Source organism: Colius striatus, chromosome 21 (genome assembly GCF_028858725.1).
Source record: "Colius striatus isolate bColStr4 chromosome 21, bColStr4.1.hap1, whole genome shotgun sequence".
NCBI lineage: Eukaryota > Metazoa > Chordata > Aves > Coliiformes > Coliidae > Colius > Colius striatus.
Genome location: NC_084779.1, coordinates 1456416 through 1481095, shown reverse-complemented (window position 1 = coordinate 1481095; position 24680 = coordinate 1456416). Strand labels below are relative to the sequence as shown.

General features: G+C 53.7%; 1 protein-coding gene and 1 long non-coding RNA gene across 2 annotated transcripts; both read left to right on the top strand.

Moving 5' to 3' along the window:
• The first annotated feature begins 1373 nt into the window (after positions 1–1373).
• LOC133627502 (fas-binding factor 1 homolog) lies at positions 1374–22800 on the top strand. The gene is made up of 8 exons (XM_062013242.1): positions 1374–1412; positions 14969–15035; positions 20297–20627; positions 21043–21103; positions 21610–21660; positions 21759–21906; positions 22145–22247; positions 22404–22800. The coding sequence occupies exons 1-8, from the start codon at positions 1374–1376 to the stop codon at positions 22798–22800; spliced, it is 1197 nt and encodes a 398-aa protein (XP_061869226.1).
• Positions 22801–23938: 1138 nt separating this feature from the next.
• On the top strand, positions 23939–24650 carry LOC133627464 (uncharacterized). The gene is made up of 3 exons (XR_009820224.1): positions 23939–24075; positions 24314–24416; positions 24573–24650. It is a non-coding gene; the product is annotated as an uncharacterized LOC133627464 (long non-coding RNA).
• Positions 24651–24680: the final 30 nt, after the last annotated feature.

Here is a 24680-nt window from a genome sequence, read left to right as displayed (position 1 = left end):
AATCTGGAATCTGGAAGGTCATTAACCCTTTACACACTGCCCTTTGGGGATGGTTTCTACCAGCTCTAAGGGACACACTTTCTGGAATGTTCTGCCATGAACAGAGTGATTAACTGAGCTGAGTCGAGCGCCTCGGGTGCCTGAGGACAGCCAGGCAGTGAAGCAGCCGGGCCTGCAGGAGAGCAGAACTCAGTGAGACTGTTACTGTTCTACTTCCATGAACAAAAGGAAAGTCACACAACAGAATGACATCCCAGGGGGAAAAAACATCAGCATTTGGATCCCCCCTAAGAAATGTCACAGACTCCTTTTCCTTAGACTCTATGTTTTCTTAGACAAGGTTGGTCCTACCCTTGAGGACACTGGATGGTGAGATCCTTTCCAAAAGAGGGGAGAACCACCGTGGGGACAGCTCAAAAACGCTTTCCCATCCCTCAGGCTCCAGCTGGGACAGCTCCCCAGCAGGACAGTGGCCCCCTGGCTGCCTGCCACCACCTTGGGGCTGTCATTTCCACAGCAGCCTCTGGGATTGTGTTGAGCAGCTGCTGTTGGCACAGCTCAGGTGCCTGTGCTGGCATTTGCCTGCCCTGACAATACTTCTTGCCTTGTGGTTCCTTTTGCTTAGAGCTAGCTGCTCTTCAGCACCTTGTGCTTTTGTTTCCTGGGCAGCCAGATGTGCAAGGCTTGCCCTCAGTGCCAAGGGCTCAAGTAGGGCCTGTATCTCAGAGGGTGCTTTAGACAGCAACAGCACGGGTGTCCTTCCCTCCAGCCAGAAAGGCAAAGTGTAGCTTTGGCTGCTCCTCCCATCAGCCTCCTGCTGTCCTGCATGCACAGGGAACTCGCAACCCCTGACATGTCCTGTTGCTGCAGCCTGCTTAGTCAGTGGAACACGGCAGGTTTGGGCTGCACGTGTTCTGCCATGAGCACAAACACGGCCCTGACACAACTCCAAACAGTCCCTCCGTGTGATCCCCAACGTGGCTCTGCACAGAACCGGCCCCTCGGCGTCAGTGCAGGGGGGAGCTGGGAATGCAAGCTGGGAAATGGCTCAGCAAAGCAAACACGACAGCACAGCCACACTGCATCTGAAGTTTCTAAACACAAAGGGTGTAAATCTGCATCCCTTGTTCAGGCAAACCTCCAACTGCTTCTCTGTTATCAGAATAGGTCCCCAGTAGGAGATCTGCTCTAGAGTGCCTGTTCTTGTCCCTGTGACAGCACCCAGAGACATTTCTTATTGGTACCAATTAGAAACCAGTTAAAGACTTTCCTTTGGGATGGCTGCAGTAAAGCTAAAACTTTATCACCAAAGAATTTCTTCCTAGCACATCTCCTCAGAGTGTGACCAGTGCTGTCAAACAGACACAGGCACCATGTTATTCCAGTTTCAGGTCATCGTGGAAATCCAGCAGGTTACTGCTTGAAATATGCCAAGATATTTGGAAGGAAAAAGAAAAGCAAGAAGCACCTCTCTATCAACTCCAGCACTCACAGGTCAGAGCAGAGTGTTTCTTCCACTGACACCTTCCCTTTCCACACCTTCAGGCAGTTTCCTGCCTGAGGCAAAGCACCTCCTCCCTTCTCCAGTCAACTGGAAGGCGTATTTCAAACAGGCATGTGCCAAAGCCACACTGTAATCAACTGTAACAAAGCCCAGCAGCTCAGGCTGCAAAAGGATACTTGCCATGATCTCCTGGGAGTGCCACTGGGGCACAGTGTCTCAGTGAAATACACATTTCTTGGCTTCCCCAAACAGAAGCAGCAGCTACAGAAATGGAAACAACTGCCTAGCTGTGACTCCACGGCCGTACAGGAGGTGCAAAGGATGCCAGGCTAGAAGGTCATTGAAGCAGTCAAATCATCAGTTCTGGCTTTGTCTCCTCTGTCCTGAGCCACCAAGGGAGAGAATGTTTCAAATAGGCCTGTCATGCTGTTTGGCATCACACCCCCACAACGCTTAAAAGGCACAAGGAAGGAGCAACATACTCAGAAAAACACCTTCTCTTCCCTTCTCTGCCCAGAATGGCTCTGCTGTGGCTCTTTGGCACTTCAGCAGAGGAAGGCAGGAGGGTACAGAAAAAAGAAACAGAGGTTCCAGCGGTCAGTGAGAACACTGTGAATCCCATGCACCAAGTTCACGTGCTGTGCTGGCTCTGTTGTACCTGCGCCAGACTCAAACAACGTGTCTCGGCATAGATGGGATTGACAGAGAAAAACATTCCTGTCAGCTACAGACACGCTTCCATCTCTCTGTACAGGACTCTTGTCTGGTCAAAGTACAACCTTCTACCATTGCAGCAAGTGGCACACTTATGCTTTTTCGTTCATACTCTTCATAACAATCTGAGACTCAAAGAGGCAACAATGCACTCACCCAATTCCTTGGGTGTATCATTCCCCTGCTCTGTCCTCACTGCCCACTCCAGTGGCAACAGTTGAACACACACACAAATCTAGGGGGAGAACAGTTGGGTAAGAAATGTGCAGTATACTCTGTACCAACTGGGACCCTGACCCACGAAAAGGTCAAACTGTTCCCATCAGCTTCAGCAGATCTGCTCCATGGCTTGTCTTTTTTGGGAGCTGGGTGGAGGATGGGAGTTGCTGTTCTACACATCTCTCTCCTACACTCACTGCTCTTGAGCAGGCTGATGGGCTCTTTGAGACACGAGAAGCAAAAGAGGGATGAACAATGAGCTCAGCCTGGCTGTGCTTTGCCAGGGGTTCTCACACATCTGCAGAAAAGCCATTGCAGAACATGGCATCACAATTTCTTTTGACCAGGCCAGACCATTTCCAAAGGACTCACTGGAATAGAAAGAGGAAAACTGCAACAAACCCAAAAGCCTCACACAGCCTCGTGTGGCAAGAGCAACTGACTGCAATCCCACTTAGAGGGGGTGCACCCTAAACCAGACCTGCCATAGCACAGGTTGTTGTCATACAAATAGGTATGGAGGGGAATTGGACTGGGCTGGAACTATGAGCTCATTTCACAGATACCAAAGCACTGCTGTTGCACAGGAAAGGTCCCCGAGAAGAGGTGGATTTGAACCAGTAGGCCTTGACATACAGGTCACCCTCAAACTACTGATGTCTTGAGCTTTACAGCCTGAAGAAGGGGAACCAAGAGCAAGCAGGTGGCTTGCTGAGGACAACAGACCACGTTACAAAGATTACAAGCACATCTTGAGGACAACAGCTGGTAATGCATCTGTGACACCTCTGTCTCTAAGCGGAAAAGAAAGTATTTTAAATCACTAGGGGAAGCTCTCCAGAAACTAATGTCCACCATGGGTCAAATTCCTGCTCCTGAAGCCCTGCATTTAATTCTAATGGTTTACACACACTGACTAAACACCCAGTAGCAGGAAAAAGGAAAGAAAATAGCATCCCCGTTCTAAATATACCTTCATACAATAAGCTGAGCCAAGACACCCCAGAGGATTTAGATGCACTAGACAGAAAACAGCACAGGAGGTTCAACAGTTTGGGACAGCACTTGAAAAGAAATGAATCTGCACATGGAGCTCGTGAGAGATTTGCCTCCAACTGAAATGCCCACAGAACACTGAACAGCAAGAGAAAATGTATCACTCTAGTTAATGGAAAAGAGCTGGACAGCACACCCAACAGTATCCTCCCTTTTAGATCTTGTTTCCAAGCTGACAGTAGACACAAGGAAAACTGCCAGTGCACTTATTCTGAAGCCACAGAGACTGCAGTGCCACCAGCACAAAAGGGCTTTTCACAGCTGTCCTTGCCTAAGGGCTGAACACACTACTGAAAATCTCCCTCTTGCTTGCCAAGCTGTAAAGCTGCACCCAAGAGGCTTCAGATGAGCTCAGGTGACTTCTGGTTTATGACAGTCTAGGTGGGATATTGGCTTACAATGGCATCTGTGGTCTTCCTGCAGGACAGAAGGCGATGTAGCACGAAAGAAACTGCAACTTGGGCTCCTACAGCCAAGCAGCCTGCTGTTTCCAACAATTTCATCATATTTACAATGTATTAAATGCCTGCAGAGCTCAAATGATTCAGTTCAGTACACAAATGGAGTCAGACAAGTGTTAGAGTTACTGGCTGCAACCAGTAATGCAGCAAAGAACTGAAATGGATGCCAGCAACTTTGACAGCACCAGTGCGACATATCTGGGAGTTAGAAAGACAGCACAGATGTGTTTCTGTCTGCACACAGCTCTTTTTCTGTAGAATTCTGCAATGCTTTACAGCTGGGAGATTCATGGTGTCCATGATCCTGCCTTTTTTCCACTGTACCATCACAGAAAAGGGATTCGCTCATCTTCCTGCCCTGAAGTTATACTTACCCTACACAAAAAGGAGCAGAAAAGGCTTTCTCAGGTGAAGGGAAACAGCTGGAAAGCTGATAAATGCTATTTTGGCTCCAGACATGACAAATATTCCCAAAGAGATTTCAGAACTCCCCAGACGGTGACGCTGTACATCACAGTCTGGGAATGGCTGGGACACACAGAAGCGTGCAAGTGGCAGGTTTCCTTCCAAAATGTCTGGAATGGACTTGTTCTGAAGAGCTGCAAAGCACACACACATCTGATGGCATAAGATGCACCTCCCCAAAGGGCCTGGTCTCACTTCTACCAAGTTCCTGTCTTTACTTAGACAGCAGAAATTGAGGAAACTTCATGGTGTTTTCAGCTTCTCTTCACTCTTAGGGTTTGAAAGGCTGCAGGGAACACACCGTGGCTGCAGGAACAAATCAATAACTAATAATCCAAATTCCAGACAAAGCTTTTAGAACTAGAAAGCAATTAGTGCAATGTGCCTCTCCCTCCACTTCCCTGGTCTTGGTTGGTCACACACATGTACCCACTGCTTAAGGAGTGGCTTCCACCATTGGAAAGAGCTCTTATGACTAAACCTCCATAACCTGAATAATCAGTCACTCAGTGGCTTCCTCTGGAAAATAACTCTCTGTTGCACACTGCTGTAACACATAACCAAGTACAGAACCTAGCATCAGGCACCATATAAGCATTTGAACCATAACATAATGCAACCCACTAGCACAGATGTCTAGTTACTGTCTGCATGCTGTGTCACCTACTGAAATGTACAGCACCACACACCCTGTCCTGCTCTGGGTACAAAAAAGGACAATCCTGGCAACTTCCAAAATTCAGCAGCTGGTACAACTTCAGGTATCAGTGCTGCTTGAAAAGAAACTTTCTTCAAGTACCTATAATGCAGTTTGAAACTCTGGATGATTGGTTGCCCATCTAAAACAGAAATGTACCACTGAAAGGGCTCTTCTTCTGAAATCTCCTCTGGGGAGCATGTTCCATTGCACAGTCTCACACAGCTACAACACAGCCTTGTCAGGATGAGTTAGCTTTGATACTAATTCTGGGCAGCTCCCCAAATCAACAGAGCCCTCCCATCTGCAAATGATACTTTGATTCATGCCATGACACTTCCCATTGCCTGCCTATGATGCACCAAACTACTCAATTTCACTCTTCATAAGGTCAACATGACCTTGTCTATTGTACATCTACCTGCTGTCTCCCAAACCAAGCTGTTCTTTTGGTGGGCTACTTCCTTTTGGGATGCTTGGTGTGAATTATTGTTTGGAGGAAACCCCAGGATTACTGAGTTTGTTCAAAATGACACCCAAAGACAGCAAAGGAAGCCTTTGGAAATCAGCCTTCCACATCACTGGGGCCTTTGATCAAAAGCTGCCTCATTCACAAACTGGCAGACACAAATTTGATCAGCTTTTAATTTGTCTCTTTGAAAAGAATCCCCTGAAATGCATCTAAATCTGGATTTCAGGCTATTCACACATCCTATCAGTTGAGTGCTGATGCATCCACTGATGCATTCTGGTTTAGACACAGGGAATTTTTTCCTTTGAAAGCACAATTACCCTACTTCTGGGTTCTTCAAAAGGGCCATGTTCTTCCAAATGAGGCCAGCAGAGTGCTTGGGGCAGTTCTGAATGACAGAGCTCCTCACTTAGTCTCTACTTAATGCTCACAGCACAGATCAGGGAGAAGTTCAGTTGGGAATTTCAAACTATGGCCTTGTAACCTTAGTTCTCCCCCATCTGTTGTCATTAACACAGCCATGAGCAGAAACTCTGCAATTATCTCCTTCTTTCCACCTCCTCCAACTAGTTCTGTTCCACAGCAGCTTTTAGGAACCCACAGGCCAGTTGGGCAAGCGCAGATCAGAGTCCACATGCAGGTGGTTCAGGCAGGAGCCTGCTCTGCAGAAATGCTCAGCGAGCACAGGCGGCAGCAGCGGCTCCCAGGCTGCTGCCTTTCAGACCACCTCCATCCATCAGCATTTCCTGAGACACAGAAAAAGGTGACATCTCACTGGCATCCCCTCAGCTTTGCCAAGAGACAGACACAGAGCAATGGCCAATTCCCACAGCACCTCAACACCCTTTGCTGGGTTTGGCAAAATTCGGCTTACTCCTGTGGGCCCTGAAACTTCACGAGCTCCCTGAGGCAGCTGCGTGCTCTTGACCTCACCAGCACTGACCCCACCAGGCAAAGGCCAGCTGACAGGAGACAAAGATTTGCTGCTCTAGAGAAATCTGGATTTCTAAAGCATTTTCTCATCCACCATACCTTTCACACAGCTGCCAGCTTCAGTTTTCCCTCTGGTCAGAGGGTAAAACATTGGATAAAACATTTCTGATTTCCTTCCATTCTAAAGTGGCTTCAAGGGCAAAGACTCAGATTTCTGTCTGAACGCTTCAACCATTTCCTCTACATTTGAAAGCTTAGACCCTTTCTTGGGAGACTTTGCAGACTCGGGCACCGAGGCTTTCAGACACGTTTCAGATGGGGATCCCCACTTGTCTGCCTCTGATCTGCTTTCAGGACAACAAACTTACCAGGAATGCTACAGAGCCAATTGATTGATTGGATTCACACAGATGATTCCCTGGCCTAAAGATCAGAAAAAGGAACCAAGTCAGTACTAAAGGTTTACTCATCACCCTGCCAAAGCTCTGCTGTGCATTTGTGCAGCCTGAAGAAACCACTCCAAAAGTTCAGGACTCACCACGCTCCTCCTGCAATCCTGCCAAATGCATGTGTTAGCTCAGATCCTTCACGTGCCTGTTCCAATATACAAGTTACCCTGTCAACAAATTAAATCCAAGGTGTTGTTCTCCTAAGGACCACAAAGTCTGCACCCATCTGCAGCATCAATTCCCTCTTGGCAGGATCAAATTGGCCAGTCCAGACTTCTACAGAACAAGCCCATTCTTGCTTCTCTCAATTATCTCTGAGAGCAGCATTCCCAAAGGCAGTAGCAAACATTCCTTTCTGCTAAAGGGTGCAAAACCAAGGCTGCTGCTGACTTGGAGCTGCATGTCATGAAGGTGTTGAGCTACATCTTTGCCAGGCCAGGAGTGTTTCACCACCAGGGCACTCTCAGGGGAACCACAGGTTTGCAGAGAAATGGAGAGAGAGGCAATCACAAAAGGACACACACCAACTGTAACCCAAAAAATACTTCAGACAGGGACTCAGTCATGGGGTTTGGAAGGCAAATGATTTGCAGTAATTCTCCACACCGTGCTCTATATTTACACCTTCATAGTTTGGACTTGGCCCTGCAGACAAATTACCAGCCTGGCTAAGAGCACCAGCTCTACTGTGCCTCACCACTACTACCTTGTCAGGCCTGGATGTTGGCTCATACACACAGGAACTAGACTGACCCCAAAACCACAACCTGGGCCCTGCAGCACCGATGATCCAAGTGAGTTCAGGTGGTAGCACACTTCTGAGCCCTGCTCCTTTCTCCAAGACTACACATCCCAGTCAGAGACAAACTCAAACAGACTGTGCAAGCATCCCAAGAACTCCATCCTCTGAATACACCAGGCACTTTGACTTGGTAGAATCTTACCTTCTTGTTTTAATTGTGGAAACTCCCCTCTCCTTTACTGAGCCATAAAAAAGAGCCAGAATGGCTGCTACAGTGAGTAGGAGCTACTGATTTGTTGTGAAGTTGAAAATATAATTATATATGATAATATACGACAGGGCAGAAGTGCACTTCATCAAGCAGCTCAGCAGTGGGTTCCAGCTGCACCTCAGGGCAGCAGTCAGCACAGGTTTAACTGGAAATGTCTGATGAAATCCCAACAGCTGCCTCTGCAAGGTCACATCAATCCCAGAGATACAACAACAACAACCACCAGCCAACACTACCCTGTGTTTTTCACTCCTGAAGGACATCAGGTTGGCACAACAGCCAGGGTCCCTACCTGGGTGTGTGAACTTGCCCCGCCGCGGCTGCCAAAGCAGCGGCACAGCCAGGACGGCGAGCTCCCGGCCGGGCTGTGCCTGCGAAACCTCTGGCCCAGCACCTGTGGGGAGAAGGGAGATGGAGTGAAAGCCCTGCCAGACTGAGCAGCACCACACACTGCTGCTGTCAGACTGAGATGCTGGGGCGGCTGCGGGGGCTCTGGCAGCTGGGGCACCCGGGGCCTGTGCCCGGGGCCTTGTCTCCATCTCCTGCCCCTCCCCAGCTCTCGGGTCACCAAGGGGCTGCCCCAGCCAGGCCCAGCTCCAGCCTGGAGCTCCCATCACCAGCCCCGGGTGGGCAGCAGGCAGGAGACACCCCCAGAGCTGCCCAAGGGCCTGGCTGGCCCCAGCCCTCACCTCAGCCAGGCCACAGCTGCAGCACAGCCTGTGCCTCACAGCACCGACACGGCTGTGGGCAGCTGAGGGGGCAGCGACAGCTCCCAGAGCGCCCAGCAATGAACAGGGACGGCTGGCAGCCCCTGCCCAGGGCTACAGCTCCCACATGGCCCAGGAGCCAACATGGCTGGCAGGTAGCCAGTGCCCCAGGCCTACAGCTCCCACGTGCCCCGGGGCCTCCTTCCTGCTGCCTGACCCTGCAGGGACACCAGCCCCTGGCCAGGCCCCCCTGACCCTGCAGCCCCATGGCCGCCTCCCCAGGGCTGCACAGGCCCAGCCCCAGGAGGAGACAAAGGAGGAGGAGGAGGAAAATACGGGGGAGGAGCAGGGCAGAGGGACAGAGAAGGAAAGGGATGGAGCTGAAGGAGACAGCGAGTGCAGGAGGAAAAAGAGCAACAAGCAGCAGCAGAGAGGGACAGAGAGAGGATTGGAAGGGCAGAAAGGAGAACATGGGATACACAGACACAGGCAGGGAGTGGGACAGGGGGACAGAGAGACAGAAAAGGCACCAGGAGAGTGGAGTGACAGAAAAAATGGGACAGGGATTAGCACAGAAGGGAATAGGGAAGGAAAGAGAAAGGGAGGGGAGGGGAGGGGAGGGGAGGGGAGGGGAGGCAAAGCAAAGCATCCATAGAGAGCAAAGAACAGAGGGCTGTGGATCAGCAGAAGGAGGCGCAGGAGGGTGGAACAGTGATGGCCTGAGAGAGTCAGAGGAAGAGCCCTTTCAAGGGGGTGAGGAGCAGGGTGGAGGCCTGGAGAGAAGAGACAAGTTCCAGCCAGCTGAGCAAGAGAGATGGGCAGGAAAGTGGGGACAGGCTGTGGGGGAGAGAGGGAAAATAAGGCCAGGAAACACAACATGGTGATAGAAAAAGGCAAAGGACAGGGAACAGGAGAGGAGAAAGGAAAAATAGCAACAGAATGTAGGACAGACAGGGAGGGGTTAGAAAACACAGATAAGGAGTCCTACAGAGGAAGAGAAAGAAAAAACAGTGATGGGCTGAAGACAGAGAGGGAGGAAGTAACAGATGAGAGCAGGGAGCGAGACGAGCTCATGGAGAGAGACCAAAACTAGCAATTATGGACAAGTGCCCTCATTCCCTGAGCACTGCCCAGGAGCTGCATTAGCAGGAACCTCCAGAAGTGTGGTGCCTGCAGCAGGCCTGTCCTGGGCCCAGCCCTGCACCCTGAGAGTGCTGCCGACCAGCACCTTGTCCAGTGGCCAGCCCTGGGGAAGGGAAATCACCCAGCTGTTTCTTTGGGTTTTTTTGTGATGGTTTTGCTTTCAAAAAGCAACTGTGTGTGCTCTAAATAGCACCTGCAAGGAAAAGGGAAGCAGGCTTCCCAGGTGGGACACCTTTCATGCCTGAACCAGGTACCAGAGTTCAGAGATTTCATGGAATCATAGAATAAAATCACAGAATGGTGGGGTTGGAAGGGGCCTGTAGAGATCATCCAGTCCAACCCCCTGCAGAAGCAGCTCCCACCTAGATCAGGTCACACAGGAACGTGTCCAAGGGGGTCTTGAAGCCCTCCAAGGATGGAGCCTCCACACCCTCCCTGGGCAGCCTGGGCCAGGGCTCCCTCACCTCTCAGTAAGAGTTTTTTCTTTTGTTTAAATGGAACTTTTTGTGTTGTAGCTTCATCCCATCACCCCTTGTCCTGTTGCTAGCTACAACAGAGAAAAGGGATGTCCCAACCCCCTGACACCCATCCTTTAGATAATTGTAAATGTTAATAAGGTCTCCCCTCAGTCTCTTCTCCAGACTGAACAGCCCCAGGTCCTGCAGCCTTTCCTCATGAGGAAGATGCTCCAGTTCCCTGATCATCTTGGTGTCCCTGTACTGGCCTCTCTACAGAAGTTCCCTGGAGCTGAGGAGCCCAGAACTGGACACAGGACTTCAGAGCAGAGGGGGAGCAGAACCTCCTTTGACCTGCTGCCCACACTCTGCTTGATGCCCCCAGGCTGCCATTGGCTTCTTGCCCACGAGGGCACGTTGCTGACTCATGTTCAATTTATTACCAGCCAGCACTCCCAGGTCTATCTCTGCAGAGTATTTAGCTGAAGCAGTGAGAGGCATTTAGGTGCCACTTGAGGCTCCTGCTGAGCTTAATTAAGTTCTAAGGCACCGTGTCTCCCTGCTTTGCCTTTGGAGAACCAGTGTACACCAGAGGAAAGTGCTACTGAAGCTCTGCACCTTTACCTAAAAAAGGCAATTATTTTGAGATTTCCCACGAAAGATGAGAGGGATTTTCCCATTCTTCACCTTCTGGTGAAGAATGCAGCAACCTTGTTCCACTGTGAAGAGGAAGATTGAGACCTTGTGAATTTCAGAAGGGGAGAGATTTGCTTGAATGAGGCCTGTACCAAGAGCAAGCTGGTGGGAGAAGACAGAAGTGAGGAAAGAGCCGAGTTAGAAAGCGCTCTAAGAGAGACTTGACAGAATCTTACTTCCTTGCTTTAATTGTGGTAACTCACCTCTACTTTGCTGAGGCATAAACAAGAGCCAGAATGGCTGCTACAGTGAGTAGAAGCTACTAATTTGTTGTAGAAGTTGGAAATGTTATAACAGATGATAATACATGATTTGGCAGAAGTACACTTCATCAGATTGGGAGAATCTGATTGGGAAATGATCTCTTGATGTTCCTTTCTTGAATTGATGTTCCTTTCTAGTCCGTCTTCCTCCTCCCTGTAACTCCTCTCTTCCTGGATGGTGGCTGCTGAGCTGCCTGTGTGATGTACCATCTGCTCTTGAGCAGCTGTCCCTCAGCAACAATTCCTGTTGCATCCCACTCTTCTCTGAGTTGACTCCTGCCTTTCCATCTTGTCTTGGTTTCAGGGATCTCCATCCAACCCTTTTCTCTCTTTCTTCAGCCCCACAACTCCAGCTGTTTCTTCTCAGATGCCTTTGAGATGTCCACTCCCCAGGTCAAGTTGAGCCTCCCTCTTGCAGAGGTTTTGGGCCCTGGGATTTCTCCCAGTTGTTTTGAATGGAGGTGAGCTGGCTGCTGGAACACAAGGGGTACCTCTCCCACTTTATGTTGTCCTTCCTGCTCTGCAAGGACCCTGATGTCCCTTCACAAGGGCATTCTTTCACGCTACTGTAAAGCACAGTGGTTGCCAAAACTGCTGCCTTTCCCCCCGTTTTCCTGCAGGCTGTATTGTTCTCAGCTGTGGTACACAGAGCTCCGGGCTGGCTCCTTGTCTGAGCCTTCTGAGCAGTCATCCAGGTTTTAACTGGCTTGGGCACAGATACAGTGCCTTCAGCAGAAGTGGCAGTCATTTCCCCACGGGCCTGGTGAGGCTCGTCCTTTCCCAGGGTGGTCTCCAGTCGTGGCTGGTTTGGAGGGAGTTTCCCATGGCCTCCTGGCAAGTGCTGTGCCTGAAAGCATGTCTGCTCCCTTTGCTCCCTCCCGAGGAAGCTGTTAGGGCTTGGCAGGTGAAGCCTGGGAAGTTGAAGTCTTGGGAGTTGGTTCTTGGAGAGGGAACTTCAGCAGCAGTAGGGATTTGCTGCCTGACATTCTTGGGAACAAATTCAGCTCCAAGGATGAAAACTCAGCATTGAATGGAAACTCCTGAAGGCTGGTGCTTTTTAACTGGGCAGTCGCAGATGCCCAAACCACAGGTGATGATTCTCTCTTTGCTTGGAAGCCAACCTTAGCAAGTCCTGGGTGCTTATTTCTTTGGTGTTTTCTTTGGTGTTCTTTGGTCAGGAAATGGGACAGCAGATGAACATAGGTCTGCTGCAGGATGCTGGGGTCTGCTCATGGGCTGAACCCTTTGCAATGCCTCCTCTGTCTTTGTCCACACAGGGGCCGTGTCATCAGACCCACGTTTCATTTCAATGTACCTTCCCTCCCCTTGACACCCCTGTGATGTCTCCTTTGGTGAGTGTGCCCTGGGCTTGGCCCCACAACTTGAGGGCTCTGTGTGTTCCCAAAATGGAGCCCTTGACTGCAAGCTCCTGTGTCACTTGTGTGTTCCTCCAGAACAGCCTCAGACTGTTCAACCCAGGGCTGGTGGCTGCTTCAGCAGAGCTTTGCCATCACGGGATCAAACAGGACCCAAGGAACAGAAAGTCAGTGGGTTTGGGTGTCCCTCACAACCTGTGCATCCCTACCCTGCCAGTCCTTGGCAGCAGAATGACTGGGAAAGTCATTCTGGGCCTGGGAAAGGTTTGTCCCAGAAGGGCTCAGGACTGCAGGAGAAGGGAGTTGAAGCCACCCACCAGCCTGTAGAGCTGTGGGCAGATGTTCCTGCTGAAAGGCAACCACAGCATTTCCCTCCCCTACCTTTGGTGTGAGATATTAATTAGTGCCGTGAGGCCTCCTCGTTGTCACTGGCCAGGTAACGTGCCCAAGGCACAGCTCTGCACCAGGCACTGATGTTCTTAAGAGACGTGGGCTCCTTCTCCTTCCTCCCCAGAAGCTCTGCTGGCAGAACCAGTGACTGAGCACCCCGAGCATCTCCATTGAGCTGCAGGCCCTGGGTCTCCATCTCAGTCTCACAAAAGGCTTTGTACTGAGATGATCTGCAGTTTAAAAGTGAAATCATTTTCATACTGCTGGTGGACAGAAAACTCATGGTCTCTCCTGAGCCACTTCCTCCCCTCCCCACATCACCCCTCTGCCACTGCTGCAGTTCCTTTTGAAGAAATCTGCCCCCACACAACGCTGAGTGAGCAGCCCATGGGAGATGGCTCCTGGCAGAGCTGGCCAGCCAAGCCAGATGTCCACTCCAGCGCAGCCTGTGGGCTGATGTCCTCTCTCTGCAGAACATCCCCACCTGGTGTAGTTGTCTCCTTGCTTTCCCATTCTGAAGAGCAAGTGTCAAAGCTCTAGTGATGTGAAGCTTTGTGGGCAGTGAGCAGAGCCAGTGTGCAGCGTGGCTGTGCTGTCCCTGTGTGTCAGGTGATGTGAGACACGGTGCCTGCTGATTTTGTGGATTGCACTTTCAGAATGAATGCTCTGTCTGGGTGCATACTTCTAAGTGAGAAATAATTGGTGTTGCTTTAGGGGCAGGTAAGAGAGCTCCTCTCAATTGGAGAGAAACTTCTGATGCTCAGCACTGTTGAGAGTGGGGCATTTCCAAAGCAGCTATGTCTGTGGTCAGTGTGAAAGGGAATTTTGACCATCAGATCCTTGCTCAGCTTCTCAGTGAGCTGTAATTCAGAGGCTGTAGTTAAACTCCAAGCCCAGTTTTGTCGTGTCAGGGTGTTCACAGCGGGAGTCACAGCATAAGTTGTGCACAAATGCATGCTGGTGTCCTTTCCCCAGGCTGCCCTCGCACCTTGGTGTGTCGCCTCACCAATATCTCCTCGGTGCCCGTGACCTTCAGCCTCTGCATTCCCAGGGATGGCTCAGGAGAGCCCAGCACTTCCAGTCTTGTTCAGATCTCAGACAACATTCACCCATCCTGTAGAAAAGGAGCCCAAGGCCATGTCAAGCCAACCGAGTTCTCCATCAGGCCTCGTAGAGGGACCATCTTCCCCCAGGGATCCCTGGCTCTCCAGCTATGGGGAGAGCCAGACGTGCTTGGGCAGGTGGAGCTGAAACTTCACTGATGCATGAGAGGGCTTTAGGGCTGGCAGCTCTGAGCAGAATGCGGTGAGAGATCTGCCCTAGTGTTAGGCTTTTGTTAGCTGGGTTATCCTGGGACTTTTCTGAAGGAGCACTGCTTTGTTTCCAAGATCAATGATGATCACGAACCATATGGTGAAGCACAGAAGCCATTTGGGAGCTGCTTAGAGCAATGGCTTTGATTGAAAGTAGGCAGAGGAAGAGTGAGGAAAGAGCTGTTAAAAAGAGACATGTCATTGCCTAAAGCTGTTTGCTCTTCCTCCCTGTCCTATTCTTCCTCTCCTGTGGAGCAGAAGGAGTTGTACTCCATGTGGTGATCTCCAGTGGGGACTGGAAAAGCTCTGGCACAGCATCTGCTGGGCCATGTTTTGCCCTCAGCTTTCCCCTGGTAAAGCTGAACACCTTCTGTTGAAGTCAGCAGGTTCCCTCTGGATTGATGCTGTTGTAGTGGGGACTTAGAAATTAATTCTAAGGCTGTGCTGAGTAGAGCATGAGTCTAAAGGTGCTTGGATTTAGCTTACAGATGCCCTGATCCCTGCAAGGTGTATTTAACAGACCAGATCTTGTCAAAAGACTCTCATTGCTCCCAGAGGCTGTGCTCTGTGCACAGACCAACAGAGGACAATGGCTTCTAGGAGTGATGAAGCTTTTAATGCTCTTCTCTCCTCTCCCTCCAGGTCTCCCTGTGTTCCACCACAGTAAGGACGTACGAGCTGGCGCTGGCGCTGGACGTGGATGGTGTTGGTGAGGAGGTGTGTGAGCTGCCCATCACTGCCAGGTACCAGTACTTTCCTCACAGCTGAGCCCCTCTCCTCATGCCCCCAGCGCCGAGCTGCCTGTGCAGGGTTCTGCCTCCAGCTCCAAACCAGAGCCAGTTGTGGCCAGCGAGCCAGGAGGGCAGCAGGGCTGGGAGAGCAGCCCATGTTGTGCTCAACACTCAGGCACGGCCCTGAGCCTTTTGCTAAAGGGAACATCATGATATTTGTTATTGGCCTGGGTTTTGGTGCTTGAGCTGTAGCCAGTTTCCAAAGGGCCACCTCTCCTCCTTCCTGCCAGTGGTGGGCTTGGGCTGGGCTGTGACCAAAGTGCAGCACTGGACACAGCGAGGAGCCTGCTGAGAGCTGGTGTGTGGTTCAGCTGACAAAAGCTTGTGCCACATGAGAAAAGGGCTGATGGCAGGACTGGTGAGGGAAAAATAAAGGCAAGGCCTTAGAAAGGGGAAAATGGTCCTTGCTGTGGAAGGTGGACTCAGGTTTCTCTGCTTCCTTCTGGTTCTCTTGAGCAGTCTCAGCCTTGTGCCAGAAGTCGCTCGTGCTGCAGGCAGATTGGATCCCGTTGTGCTGCAGTGGGTGTCAGTTTGATGACAAGAGGGATGCAGAGAGGAAGGAGCCAGCTTTTGTGAGACACTGGAGTCTTGTGTTCCTTGAGCCCAGGTGAGCACTGGTTGATGGTGGGAAAGCTCCCCCAGAGCTCACATCTTGCTGGGACTGTTGGGAGGACCGTCTTTGCAAGCCCCTTGGGGCAAAAGTGCCCATCAGAGAGCTCTGGGACAGGGCCCCGTGGTGCTTAGCCTCAGGGTTTGCCCATCCTTTACAGGTGACTTCACACAAAGTGAAAGGTGATTTATAGCTGTATTAACCATGTTTGACAGCGACAAACATGCTCCATTTCATGCTCTTTGGGGAGCAAACACATTCTGCATTGTCTCAGCATCCCCCATTGCAAGTGATTTGGATAAGACCTTGTGCTGGGAACAGGAATCTACCTGAAGGGAAACCTTGGGAAGCAGTTTATCTTCTCTAGCCTTTGAGGTACAGGAGAACTTAGAGGACAGTGAAGAGCTGCTGCAAGGAAGCTGCCAGCAACAGGAGTGGAGGCAGCAGATTTTAGACCCCCTAGGGCTGCGGAGTCTTGTGTCGGGGTTATTTCCTGCCTTTCTGCTTTCTCCTGAGGGTTTGCTGTGTGGTTCTCCAGCCCCAAGCCATGTGAGATTGGCCCTGCTCATAGCTGAGTGCAGGTGCCGGTTGCTCTGGAAGCCCAAGGGGTGGGAGAGCAGGACACTGTTGTTTCTGTCACTGTGTTTGGGAGGGAAAGATCCCCTCTGGTGAGTACTAGGGAAAGTTGGGCCTTTGTGCCACTGCTCTTGGTGGGGGTAAAGGGTACAGGCAGAGTTGCTGATTGCAGGGATCCTTCCTGGCAAAGCAAGATCTTGTGATCCATGGCTGGTGTGGGCAAGGAAAGAAGAGATTCAAGGTATAAGCAAAATCTGATGCCTTGAGAAGAGGAAGGATGGTCGAGGGAGGGTCTCCTCCTCCTCTCCTCTGCCCTGGTAAGGCCTCATTTGGAGCCCTGTGTCCACTTCTGAGCTCCCCGGCTCAAGAGAGAGAGGGAACTGCTGGAGAGAGGCCAATGCAGGGCTCCCAAGATGCTGAGGGGATGGAACACGTGTGTGAGGACGAAAGGCAGTGGGACCTGGGACTGTTCAGTCTGGAGAAGGGAAGGCTGAGGGGGCACCTCATCAACACTCACAAGTATTTCAAAGGTGGATGTCAGGAGAATGGGGCAACACTTTTTTCTGTAGTGCCCAGTGACAGGACAAGGGGCAATGGGTACAAGCTGGAACACAGCAAGTTCCACTGGCACAGGAGCAGAAACTCCTTTGGTGCTGAGGGGAGGGAGCCCTGGCCCAGGCTGCCCAGGGAGGGTGTGGAGGCTCCTTCTCGGGAGGTTTCCAACCGCACCTGGACACGTTCCTGTGCCCCCTGAGCCAGGGGAACCTGCTTTAGCAGGGGCTGGGGCTGGAGCAGCTCTGCAGGGCCCTTCCAGCCTCTACTATTCTAGGAACCTGTGACTTCCTTTTCTATTTCTGTCATAAAAGTCCCAGACTCGAGGGTGATGTGGGGAAATAGCTGGCTACCAGGGTGCTGCAGGAGGAGAAGCTCACCTCAGCTCTGGTGCTCGTGTTCCAGCCACAGGATATAGAAGAGAGCAGTGGAGAGGTCGGAGCCAGCCTGGCAGGCTGCAGAGGGGCCCTGAGGGAAACGTGTTGCAGGGAAGTCGCTGGCCATAAGAGCAGATCGGGAACTCTCCTCTCCCTGCAGGGAGGAGCTTGGCGTGGCTGTGATCAGCAGTGTCAGATGCCTCTGCATCCTGACGTGGAGGCCGGCAGAATCTGTAAACGGCCTTGTTGGAGCAGGGGAAGGCTGGGACACTGCCGTGGTGTGATAAGCTACGAAGGCAGGCCTGGGAAAGCCAACTGGGATGTTCCGGCGCCTCTGTTTGGAGGCCTAAGTGATGCCAGGGACTGGAGGCGTTTGCCCAGCTGTCAGTCAGGAGGGGCCGTGCTCACTGGCTTCATCCTTGTATCCTTGCCCCCCTCGTGGGAGCAGGAGGTGCTGGTGCAAGAGCAATTGATCTCTGAGGGTGTCCAGTTGTGGCCGTGTGGCTCCGATTCAACAAGCGCCTCCTGTCTTGGTGTTCCCGTGACTCTGCTGTTCTGCCTCGTGTGTTTTCTGGGCATCCTTTGCCCCGAGTGCGCTCTTCAGAAAGGGGTGACCCGATGCAGGAGATGCAGCGAGCTGAGGGCAGAGGAACCGAAGCAGCGGGTTGATGTCATCGGAGCAGAAACCTGAGAGACGGCTGTGACAGACGGAGCCCTGAAGCCATGGGCTAAATCAACCCAGCAGCCAGGGCAGAGGGCTGGCCACGGCCTGAGGGGACGGTGTCTGTGCGTATCTGTGTGCCTAGATCTCAGTGGCAGGGAAGCGGGCGTAAGCAGCGTGTGTGAAGCGGGCAGACGCAGCTGGTGCGGGACAAAGGTGGGAGCGTGGCTTGGGTTTGGCGGCGATGGGGTTAACTCGGCCCAGCCGCCGCAAGGGGGCGGAGCCAGCCCGCCCGGCGTCGCGGTGACGTCACACGCCGGCGCCCGGGCGCGCGGGAACGGCCGTTGGAGCTGTTGGCAGGGAAGCGGCGGGTGAGTCCCGGCCGAGCTTCGTCTGAGCTCCCGGCGAGCTGCGGCTGAGCTTTGACTGAACTGCGGCTGAGCTTCGGGCTGAGGTCCCTCTGAGCTCCCCCTGAGCTCCGGGCTGAGGTCCGTCTGAGCTCCCCCTGAGCTCCGGGCTGAGGTCCGTCTGAGCTCTCTCTGAGCTCCGGGCTGAGGTCCCTCTGAGGTCCCCCTGAGCTCCGGGCTGAGGTCCCCCTGAGCTCCGGGCTGAGCTCTCTCTGAGCTCGGGGCTGAGGTCCGTCTGAGCTCCGGGCTGAGGTCTGTCTGAGCTCTCTCTGAGCTCCGGGCTGAGGTCCGTCTGAGCTCCGGGCTGAGGTCCGTCTGAGCTCTGGGCTGAGCTCCGGGCTGAGGTCCCTCTGAGCTCCGGGCTGAGGTCCGTCTGAGCTCTGGGCTGAGGTCCGTCTGAGCTCCGGGCTGAGCTCCGGGCTGAGGTCTCTCTGAGCTCCAGGCTGAGGTCCGTCTGAGCTCCGGGCTGAGGTCCGTCTGAGCTCCGGGCTGAGGTCCGTCTGAGCTCTGGGCTGAGCTCCGGGCTGAGGTCCCTCTGAGCTCCGGGCTGAGGTCCGTCTGAGCTCTGGGCTGAGGTCCGTCTGAGCTCCGGGCTGAGGTCCCTCTGAGCTCCGGGCTGAGGTCTCTCTGAGCTCCAGGCTGAGGTCTGGCTGAGCTCTCTCTGAGCTCTGGGCTGAGCTCCGGGCTGAGGTCCGTCTGAGCTCCCCCTGAGCTCCCCCTAAGCTCTGGGCTGAGGTCTGTCTGAACTCTCTCTGAGCTCCGGGCTGAGGTCCGTCTGAGCTCTGGGCTGAGCTCCGGGCTGAGGTCCCTCTAAGCTCCGGGCTGAGGTCTGTCTGAGCTCTCTCTGAGCTCCGGGCTGAGGTCCGTCTGAGCTCCAGGCCAAGGATCATCTGAGGCTCATCTGATCTCCGTCTGAGCTCGAGTCAGCATCAGGTGAGCACTGGGCTGGGTACTGGGCTGGACATGCGGCTGGGCACTGGGCTGAGCATTAGGCTGCAGGCAGTGAGCAGTGACACTGAACATTGCTCCTTTGCAGTCTTTAGAATTGTTCATTCCCTCCTTGTGTTGCTCTGTTGTCCCACTTATTTGGGATCCCCTGGGTGCTCCAGACCCAAGGAGATGAGGTTTTCTTCCCTCCTTCCTCTTCTGCTTGCCTCCTCCCCCAGGTGATCACCAGGCTTTGGGCAGAGCGGGAGCCCCATGGGCTCTGCTTGGGTCAGCACTCGTGGGACAGTGCGGGTGGCACTTGCTGCCTCTCAGGGTATTTTGCAGAGCTTAGTGTCAGTGTGATGTTTACCATGCAAACCACTGCAGGAGCTCGAGACTGCTTTGGGGAGTGTGGGGTGGTTTTGAAGACTCAGCTGAAACTTTGTTTGGAGTGCCTTGGAGCCAGGCTGGCAGGCTGCAGAGGGGCCCTGAGCAGGAGAGGGAGATCAGTTGCAGGGAAGTGTCACTGGCCATAAGAGCAACCTCTGGTACCTCTGTTTGGAGGCATAAGTGATGCCAAGGGCTGGAGGCTTTTGCCCAGCTGTCGGTCAGGAGAGGCTGTGCCCACTGGTGTTTCTGAAGTTGCCAATATCTCTGTGATGCCCCTGGTTTCATATGCTGTTTCCCAGACAGTGTGGGTAGGAGGAGTGTTGCTCATGGGCTGTTCAGGAGAAAGCTGCCTGTGGCTTAAATATGTTTTGGGGAAGTCCAGGTGAGACCTGCTTGATATTCTAATGAGGGAAATTCTCTTTCTCTGTGGGCTAAAACACCCAGGGAAAGTCTGAGAGGCACGTACACTCGTGTGCTTTCCTGTCCTTGTCTGTAGATCTGCCCCTGCGGCAGGGCAGGCAGGGGCCCTGGGGTCCCCTTGCAGGCAGGGCTCCCTCCCAGGGGCAGGGTTCCCAGGGCCCCTCGGGCACAGATGGAACTGCTTCTCCTTGCGGCAGGTTTTCCAGCGACATGAGCAGCCAAGTGAAAGCAGAGCTGCACCCCAAAGCTGCTCCTGCAGGCAGCAGGCGCACGGTGCGGGGCAGGGCGGCTGGAGCCGACTGGCTGGGCTGGAAGGATGAGGATTGGTGTGAGTGGGAGCCGCTGCCTGCAGCGAAGGGCAGCCCTGCCGTGAGCCGCCCCAGCCCTGCCCCGGCCGCACGGCCTGGCCCCGCCAGCCACGTCCCGGCTGCAGAGGAGGCGGCAGCTAAAGCGGCCCCGCTGGAGGAGGAGGACTGGCTGATCGCTGCCTTGGCTCGCAAGAAAGCCCAAGCGCAGGCCAAGGCCCAGGAGAGGAATGCCGAGGCCTCGGAGGCCCCAGGGGAAAGGCTGCATCCCCGTCCTGCTGTCAGGTAAAGGCACAGTTGATGGCCACGCTGCTCCCGTTTGCTCCACGTGTAGCTGCTCCAGCAGCACCTCTCCCAAAGCCTCGTCTCAGATTGAGGCCATTAGTTGTAAGCGCTAGTTTGTCTTGGGGTGGAGCCCTGGGAGCCCAGCACCTGAAGCTGTGCAGCAAGAGCTGGGTGCCGCCAACCCGCTACATCTGCTGTAAATCTCCCTTTGAACGGCTCCTTGCTTAAATGCAGTAGTGCCAGCACTGCAGTCTTTTATCCCAGTGCTATTTGAGCCTCGTTGTATGTTTTGTGATGTGGCTGCTGTGGTGTGGCCGTGTGCTCTCTCCATTTCCCACTGCCTGGCCTGACTGTCCTTAGGACACTCTTGCTGAGCTCACGTGTGGTGCTGCTAACACTCAGGCTTGTGTCACAGCTCTGTTCTAGGGGATGATTTCTTCAACAAGCTCTCTGCAGAGGACAGCAAAGCTGCAGGGGTGAGTCCATATTTCAGGAGAGAGCCCAAGTGTGTCAAGGGCTGGGACTGGGCTGGGCTAAGATTGCCCCTGATCTCCCCGTGTCCAAGTCAGTAGTGGGATATGGGAGATGGACTGTGCAATGTGTCTGAAGAGGTAACCCCTCTGTGGCATCCCTGTGGAGTGGGGAAGATAGAACAGGGGAGTGGGTGGATGGGGGGAGAAAGGCTTCTAGGTGCCAGGAATTATGTGCTGCTGCAGCCTTCCTGGGTGCACTTCAGGGAAAGTGTTGTAAGAAGAACGCTTGCCCAAATCAATGCCTTTGAGTTTTCCTGATGCTTGTCCCTGAGGCAGCAGAATCTGAGCAACAGAAGCAAGGCACAGGGAGGTTTTGAGTGAGAAGGGCACCCAAAGGTGCTCATGTGCTCTTCTTTCTCATAAACCGAGGAAAAGCAGAGGCTGGAGTGAGGGGGGGGGAAGTTTCCAAAGTCTGCTCATCTCTGATCTCTCCCCTCCCTGGCACACAGGGACCCAGGGCCTCTGCCACAGACGCGGAGAATCTGCTGCAGAACCTGAAGGTGAGTGTGGAAATGCCTCCCTCTCCCCACACCGTGCCTCCAGCCGTGGCCTCCAGCAGTGCTCACCCTGCTCCCATCCTTGTCCCCTTGCTTCCCAGGATATGGATGACCTGGAAGCTGATCTCCTGGGCATATCAAAGCCCAGTTCTGCAGCAGAGAAGACAACAGTGAAAGGTCCTGAGGAATGGGGTTCCTTGGGAGAAGGACGAGCTAAAGCCCCAGGGAAGCTGTTAGCTCCTGAGAAAGGTTAGAGGGAGATTTTACTTTTGTCTTCACAACTTGATTGGGAATGAGCAGGGGATGTGTTCATCTGGGAACAAAAAGTGGAAGGAGAGCCAAAGGGGTTGCATTAGAGATATGCCAGCCACAAGGCTGTGGGGAGGAATGTGTGGCGTCACATGTAGCTGCAGAGGAGCGGGGGGGCTGGCGTCTTTGCACCCAGTTGCTCCTCTGGGCATTGACTCAAGGCTGCTTGTTTGAACAGAGAAGGAAGAGGACTGGAAGAGGAAAGATGATGTGTCTGGCGAGTACGAGTCCTCGGTGGCCTCCACACCCAAGAGCCCAGTGGCGAGGAGGCGGTCTGTCAGGTGTGGTGCTGCGTGTGTGTCCCTAGCTCCAGGCACACTGCCCCTGCGACAGGGCAGGCAGGGGCCCTGGGGTCCCCTTGCAGGCAGGGCTCCCTCCCAGGGGCAGGGTTCCCAGGGCCCCTCGGGCACAGATGGAACTGCTTCTCCTTGCGGCAGGTTTTCCAGCGACACGAGCAGCCAAGTGAAAGCAGAGCTGCACCCCAAAGCTGCTCCTGCAGGCAGCAGGCGCACGGTGCGGGGCAGGGCGGCTGGAGCCGACTGGCTGGGCTGGAAGGATGAGGATTGGTGTGAGTGGGAGCCGCTGCCTGCAGCGAAGGGCAGCCCTGCCGTGAGCCGCCCCAGCCCTGCCCCGGCCGCACGGCCTGGCCCCGCCAGCCACGTCCCGGCTGCAGAGGAGGCGGCAGCTAAAGCGGCCCCGCTGGAGGAGGAGGACTGGCTGATCGCTGCCTTGGCTCGCAAGAAAGCCCAAGCGCAGGCCAAGGCCCAGGAGAGGAATGCCGAGGCCTCGGAGGCCCCAGGGGAAAGGCTGCATCCCCGTCCTGCTGTCAGGTAAAGGCACAGTTGATGGCCACGCTGCTCCCGTTTGCTCCACGTGTAGCTGCTCCAGCAGCACCTCTCCCAAAGCCTCGTCTCAGATTGAGGCCATTAGTTGTAAGCGCTAGTTTGTCTTGGGGTGGAGCCCTGGGAGCCCAGCACCTGAAGCTGTGCAGCAAGAGCTGGGTGCCGCCAACCCGCTACATCTGCTGTAAATCTCCCTTTGAACGGCTCCTTGCTTAAATGCAGTAGTGCCAGCACTGCAGTCTTTTATCCCAGTGCTATTTGAGCCTCGTTGTATGTTTTGTGATGTGGCTGCTGTGGTGTGGCCGTGTGCTCTCTCCATTTCCCACTGCCTGGCCTGACTGTCCTTAGGACACTCTTGCTGAGCTCACGTGTGGTGCTGCTAACACTCAGGCTTGTGTCACAGCTCTGTTCTAGGGGATGATTTCTTCAACAAGCTCTCTGCAGAGGACAGCAAAGCTGCAGGGGTGAGTCCATATTTCAGGAGAGAGCCCAAGTGTGTCAAGGGCTGGGACTGGGCTGGGCTAAGATTGCCCCTGATCTCCCCGTGTCCAAGTCAGTAGTGGGATATGGGAGATGGACTGTGCAATGTGTCTGAAGAGGTAACCCCTCTGTGGCATCCCTGTGGAGTGGGGAAGATAGAACAGGGGAGTGGGTGGATGGGGGGAGAAAGGCTTCTAGGTGCCAGGAATTATGTGCTGCTGCAGCCTTCCTGGGTGCACTTCAGGGAAAGTGTTGTAAGAAGAACGCTTGCCCAAATCAATGCCTTTGAGTTTTCCTGATGCTTGTCCCTGAGGCAGCAGAATCTGAGCAACAGAAGCAAGGCACAGGGAGGTTTTGAGTGAGAAGGGCACCCAAAGGTGCTCATGTGCTCTTCTTTCTCATAAACCGAGGAAAAGCAGAGGCTGGAGTGGGGGGGGGGGAAGTTTCCAAAGTCTGCTCATCTCTGATCTCTGCCCTCCCTGGCACACAGGGACCCAGGGCCTCTGCCACAGACGCGGAGAATCTGCTGCAGAACCTGAAGGTGAGTGTGGAAATGCCTCCCTCTCCCCACACCGTGCCTCCAGCCGTGGCCTCCAGCAGTGCTCACCCTGCTCCCATCCTTGTCCCCTTGCTTCCCAGGATATGGATGACCTGGAAGCTGATCTCCTGGGCATATCAAAGCCCAGTTCTGCAGCAGAGAAGACAACAGTGAAAGGTCCTGAGGAATGGGGTTCCTTGGGAGAAGGACGAGCTAAAGCCCCAGGGAAGCTGTTAGCTCCTGAGAAAGGTTAGAGGGAGATTTTACTTTTGTCTTCACAACTTGATTGGGAATGAGCAGGGGATGTGTTCATCTGGGAACAAAAAGTGGAAGGAGAGCCAAAGGGGTTGCATTAGAGATATGCCAGCCACAAGGCTGTGGGGAGGAATGTGTGGCGTCACATGTAGCTGCAGAGGAGCGGGGGGGCTGGCGTCTTTGCACCCAGTTGCTCCTCTGGGCATTGACTCAAGGCTGCTTGTTTGAACAGAGAAGGAAGAGGACTGGAAGAGGAAAGATGATGTGTCTGGCGAGTACGAGTCCTCGGTGGCCTCCACACCCAAGAGCCCAGTGGCGAGGAGGCGGTCTGTCAGGTGTGGTGCTGCGTGTGTGTCCCTAGCTCCAGGCACACTGCCCCTGCGACAGGGCAGGCAGGGGCCCTGGGGTCCCCTTGCAGGCAGGGCTCCCTCCCAGGGGCAGGGTTCCCAGGGCCCCTCGGGCACAGATGGAACTGCTTCTCCTTGCGGCAGGTTTTCCAGCGACACGAGCAGCCAAGTGAAAGCAGAGCTGCACCCCAAAGCTGCTCCTGCAGGCAGCAGGCGCACGGTGCGGGGCAGGGCGGCTGGAGCCGACTGGCT

What these genes read in the sequence shown, in the direction of transcription:
- LOC133627502 (XM_062013242.1), top strand. Translation starts at nt 1,374, where the DNA reads ATGTTATTCCAGTTTCAGGTCATCGTGGAAATCCAGCAG. An exon ending in TCATCGTGGAAATCCAGCAG is followed by an intron (nt 1,413 to 14,968) that starts GTTACTGCTTGA and finishes CTCTCCCTCCAG; the next exon opens with GTCTCCCTGTGTTCCACCAC. An exon ending in ATCTGCTGCAGAACCTGAAG is followed by an intron (nt 21,661 to 21,758) that starts GTGAGTGTGGAA and finishes CTTGCTTCCCAG; the next exon opens with GATATGGATGACCTGGAAGC.